At 43.9% G+C, this 5,709-nt stretch overlaps 1 protein-coding gene across 1 annotated transcript; it reads left to right on the top strand.

Moving 5' to 3' along the window:
* Window positions 1-336: 336 nt before the first annotated feature.
* On the top strand, window positions 337-4,241 carry LOC307073531 (F-box only protein 40; the record flags this gene model as incomplete). Its single annotated transcript, XM_079733407.1, has 3 exons — window positions 337-372; window positions 684-2,594; window positions 4,050-4,241. 3 exons carry the CDS (start codon window positions 337-339, stop codon window positions 4,239-4,241), a joined length of 2,139 nt encoding a protein of 712 aa, XP_079589533.1.
* Between the last annotated feature and the right edge of the window lie 1,468 nt (window positions 4,242-5,709).

Raw genomic sequence — 5,709 nt, 5'->3', positions numbered from 1 at the left:
GAAGGAGGCGATAACAGGACCTAACGGACAAACGCCACACAAAGAGCCAAGGTTGAGAATTTGTAGACATTTCATCTCACGCTGTGAAAGCAAAACTTGTTCTCTTTTTTCGGTTGATGTTTGTTGTGGGTTATTGTTTGCATTGATTTTTGGGATGTTTTTTTTCTTTCAGCGTGACACAAGTGCTTTGGTAATTAATGTAGGCGATCAAAGTTCTATCTAAAAAAAATTGTATTTGGCTTCTCCACTCAGTGTGACATATAGGTCACAGTCCACAGGTTATTAAAGTGTTAAAAGGCAAAGTAACACTGTCGTTTTAATTTAAGTTCTTTGCAGATGTTTACATCTTCCGGCTCATCTCAAATCACACAGGTAAGCCTTTTTATTTGTACCTATTCATTTAAACATGAGCCAAATACAAGTAATGTAAGACATGTAAGTATAACCATAGACCTTGAATGCTTTAATGTATACTTCGAAAGATATCGGAAGAATTTTTTCAGAAGTTTTAGCAGAAGTGTTATTTTTAAATTGTTTATAATTTTTAGAATATGATAAGAAAGAGATGTTTATTTTCATACATAGACTTGTTATTCTGTTGAGACATATTCACTGTGAAGGTACATTAAGTGGAGACGTTATCATTCACTTGTGCGGCTGAGACGCTGTTATTCTCCGTGAAGGTAAAGGACAGAATGTTCTCAGGGCCACCCGTCACCGGGCACCCACACTGTGACAAATGCTTCGACCTTCACTGCCGGGTCCCACTGGAGCCCTTCGTCTGCTGCAGCCTCCTCAGTTGCAACAGGGGGTGTGGGGCCCGCATGCACGGGTGCAAGGCAGAAGAGCACACCGTCCTCTGTCCAAACCAGGAGGTTCCCTGCCTCAATGCCCATTACGGCTGCCCTCTCACCATGTCTCGCCACAGACTGGCCCCTCACCTTGAGGTCTGCCCAGCTAGCGTTGTCGCTTGTTCTCAGGAATGGAACCGCTGGCCAATCACGGACAGCGATGCGCCATTCTACAGCCAGCTATCACAGGGCCCGGAAGGCAGTGATGATGACAAAGAGCTACCCATGGATGTTGCTATGGCCCTCAGGGACCAGGAGCTGCTCTTCAGGTCCATCAAGATGAAGAACATTTTCCCTGAGTTAATGGAGGTGATAGAAGCAGGACGTGAAGATATTGCAGTCACAGCAAGCAGCCTCGCGGCTGGATCAGGGGGAGAGGGGGATTTGGCTGGAATGAAAGTGAATGACTGCAGGATGGAGGACGATGAAGAACCCAGCCAGGAGGAAAGGGAGGCCTTCGCCAGGAATAGGAAATTAGATGGGATTCAGAACTACAACGCTTGGGAACGTATGTTTAGCAAGGAGATGAAGGCCTGTGGGCAAACCGTCAAAAACCTTGAAGAACAAAGCAGTTCTGATGGCAGCAAGGTAGTCAAGGATTCCCCAAACAGCCAATCAGGAGGAGCTGAGTCGACCCGGGCTTGTGAGAGGGAGGCGGTCGCTCTGAACGCAAACGGCACCACTGGCCTTGCACCATGGCAAAATGGTGTCCTTGAGAAGTTAAGTCAGGAGTACAACATCGCGGAGTACAACATGTATATGGCTCACAACGGGGCCATGCTCATCAAGTTTGGTCAGATGGCCGCATGTACCCCTAGGGAGAAGGATTTTGTTTACGGAAAGCTAGAGCCCATCGAAGTTCAAACAGTTCGCTCCTTCAACGTGCCGACCAGCTACAGGGCCAAGCGCCACCATCTGACGGACTCGTCCTGCAAGGCAAAGAGCTTCCAACAAGTGGACACCTCAGATTTAGGAGTCCTGGTGGAAGACCTCCCCAGGAGCGATGAGGTGACGTCAACGTTGTTGTGCTCTTTGGAACGCGAACTCCGGGGACACCTCATCTCTGAAAGTGCTGGAGCAGACGGCCTGTATGTGGATATCGGAACACAGACGTACAAATTCGACTCGGCGCCATTTAAGACGGATGCATTGCTTGTAGATGTAGTTTGCGACAAGCCCAATACCGCAGTCCAAATGCATCTCCAAACAGAAGCAGTCACCAGGAGACACAACAAGTCCAACTCCACGTTCAGTTTCATGTGTGGACACTTTTTCCGACGCGATGAATACCGCTCCCATTTCAGGAACGTTCATGCCGACATGCAGTCTTGTATCAACGGATGGTTCGAACAGCGATGCCCCCTCGCCTACCTCGGCTGCACTTTCACTCAGGAAAGGTTCCGGCCATCTGGCCGCTGCCCCGCCAGGATCAGGTATCACCCGGACCTGGGCTCGCTCTCCCTCCAGCCGATGTGTCAGCCCTCCCTCCTGGAAGAAGGGAAGAGGAAAAGTCCCTTAAGGAAGCGAGCGCGGAACCTGGACCCCCTGAGCAGGCTGCCCTTTGAGATCCTGGTCCGGGTGGCAGGCTCCCTGGACGGCTTCTCATTGGCCCAGCTGTCAAGGGTGTCGCGGTTGATGAGGGGGGTATGCGAGATGATGCTCGTCCAGCGGGGGATGGTGATCCTCAAGTGGGAGAAGAAGACCTACTCCCATGGGGGATCCTCCTGGAAGTGCCACAAGAAAGCAAGTATTCGTCAGGGGGTGGGGGTTCACTAATTAAGGTGTTATGTAGTTAAGGGGTCCACTCTTATCTTCTCCTAATATAAGCCCTAAGCATAACCTATAATCCTTTCTACTTAACCCAATTTAAACCCAACCTTATTCTTCACTACACTTAATATCAATAACCTCAATATTAATCGTCCTTTGGCTTTAGTTACACTAACGTGTCCATTTGTAGCACAATGTTACCTTACAAACATGACCCCAGTAACACCAGATGTTTATTTTAAAACAGCAACATTATCAAAGGTGTTTGTCGGACAAAGTTTACACAGGGACAGGCGTCTAGAAGACTTACAGCCAGATACATTAAAACGACTTAGTGTATCTGGCACCAACACGAGTAGCGCTGGATGCCTGCATCGCAGAGCATCCCAGCTGACAGCTGTGAAAGTGTAAACAATCTCTCTCTGCAGCACTACGCCTCTCCCACTCACAGCAGAAAGGGTTGACAGACACCCTGCCATCACCAGATGGGTGCCGGGAGTGTGTCACTGCTTAGCGTTTCCTTGACACTGAATCGATCTGATGACCCCAAGGGCGACTTATTTTCATGTTATCAGGATGTTTTAAAGACATTGTTTACAGGTCTGTAAACTACTGTTAAGTCTTTGTTGTCTGTAAGATAGTATGTTTTTCCCTTTTGAAAAGACACCTTTGACTTCAACGCGACAAACCTTGATATAAATATAACGATATGCAGCAATAAAGAAACAACAACTCAAAACGAATGCCGCTACAGTAAATATTAAAGCAAAACAAGGTAAGGTGATACAACACCAGAAGAACAATAAGAGTAATGGAGAATAGAAGCGGCTGTTGGTTGAATGACCCACTGTCATTTGTTGTCACGAGACAACCCTCAAGCCCATTAAACCAGAGAGGAGTAATAGCAGCGAGGTGGAACAAAGCCGGCACCAGCCAGATATGAGGTCATCCACGTCCACTCAAGATGCTTGTAGTTCCACTGGCTTTATCAACACCCCCCCTCCTGTGTACAGAATACTGTGTATACCAGGGTGTATATTTAGAAAGGTAAGGACCAGAGTCAAATTCAACAGGCTTTTGTCCTTTAAACTGTCTTCAAGTGGTATTGTTGTCCATTGATGAATATATTGACGGATTTTGATACCCAGTTTGGTTGTCTGAATAGCATATGATAAGAAGATTTGAGGATCAGTACAAGAGAAGACTCATAAACCATACCATACCATTACATCACCAAATCGTTGTCTATAATCATTGCCATTTGTATACCTGCACCCTTTATATGTTAGTATTTTTATTCTAATATTGTGCACATTTTATATCTTTATTTAACATTTTTTATTTCTTTCATATGCATGAATATCCTAGTAGCTGAAAACTTACCTGGCAATAAAGCAATTTCTGAACGCGATTCAATTCTTTCCTCAGGCGTGGGAGTTCAGCAGCGGGTTTTCCTCCGTGGACAGATGGCGTTTCCACGGCGGGCCGCACATGTCTGAACACCTGAGATCCTGCGGCTTCTACGAGACAGAGAATCAATCGGACCCGGTGGCTTTAGCCTGTTTGCAGGAGGCGACTCACAGAAATACCGCGGGAAAAAAATACCAGACGAAACCTTAAAGCTTGGCGGATCAGCCTGATAAGCCCCCCGGGGCTGGCGATATCTCACCTGGAGGTCGAAGGCGAACACAAACACTGACACTGAAATGCACGGCCTGCTAAAAATAAGATTGTTGACCGCTATCATCAGCGGTGTGTCCTGAATAACTTAGTAGTGTTGGGCCGGGAGTGGCACAGAGTTTCACATGGGGAGACTCACATCACAACAATGAAGGCCTTCACTTGCTGAGTGGTGCAGACAATATATAAATCACAAAAACATATTCTCAATGAAATTGACAAAGAATTAACAAATATCACATCCGTCGTATGACAAATATCACAGGCCAGAATCGGTCCACAAACGAGTGTTCTTGTTATTGTAGTGTTTTTAGTCCTTAGTTATTTTTTTACATTTTGGCTGTAGAGTTTGTTTTCCAAGAGGGGGGTTATGTAGAGTGTTATGTTTTATTATATGAAACCCTGCATTACATATATTTCGATATATAAGTCTTTAGAAAGGAATGTGCCGAATAAAATTATTTTGACCTTTATGTTGGCTTTTTCGAAACTGTTTAAACGATCAATCCCACAATATGAATGACTTCTTTATGTAATATATTTTGCTAACAATCTTCATTCTATCAGAGTAGTTGAAAGGGTAGCTAGCTGGTCAAACAAAAAATTCTTGAAGAATGAAGGATGAGATAGACACTTTTGACCAACATATTGTTTACATGTGGTACCGATATCAAACACCAGCAGCGACATCTAGTGGATAAAAGGTAGACTATTACCGAATTTAAAACGTAGTGTGACGTGAATTTTTATACGCACACACCTCCTCTTTAAAACGTAGCGGGACGTAGGTTGTTATACGCAGACACCTCCTCTCTCTTTAATGTGTTTTTAGTCTGTGTTGAACTTTTAACCACATTATTCAGTAATACATTTCAATGTTTAATTTAGAAAAAGGCTTAAGATTGAAGGTGATCTTATTGTACTCTTTTTGCATTTTATGATTGGAGTTTGCATTTACATTTCAAACAGATCATGTAAAATGTCTTCTTTAGCAACGTGTCATTAGTAGCGTTGTAATATGCTGAGTCATGTCTCTTCAGGTGTTTTTAGTGTGTTCAACTTAAAACGATGGCTCGTGAATTATTTTTAATATAACTCACAACATTTGTGTTGACAGGCTGCATGTCACTTTTAAACATTAGAGCTAAAGATTGCTGTGCATCATTAAATATCCATAGCATCTCATGATTGACAGATGCACCACGGGAAGCCATCAGGTAACAGTTAATAATATTAATTAATAAAATAATTTGCGACAGGAATTTTTTATCTCTCCATAATTGACTATAATTTTTAAAAAAGTATAGTATAGAAAAATAAACCACTATAGCCACACGCAAATAAAGAATTAGTAAAAATACAATCAGGTTTTTAATGAAACAAAGTGTGACAGAGGGCCACGCTGCAA

Source organism: Pollachius pollachius (assembly GCF_949987615.1).
Source record: "Pollachius pollachius genome assembly, chromosome: 3".
NCBI lineage: Eukaryota > Metazoa > Chordata > Actinopteri > Gadiformes > Gadidae > Pollachius > Pollachius pollachius.
Note: the sequence above shows the minus strand (reverse complement) of the source record. Positions and strands in the feature narration are given on the sequence as shown.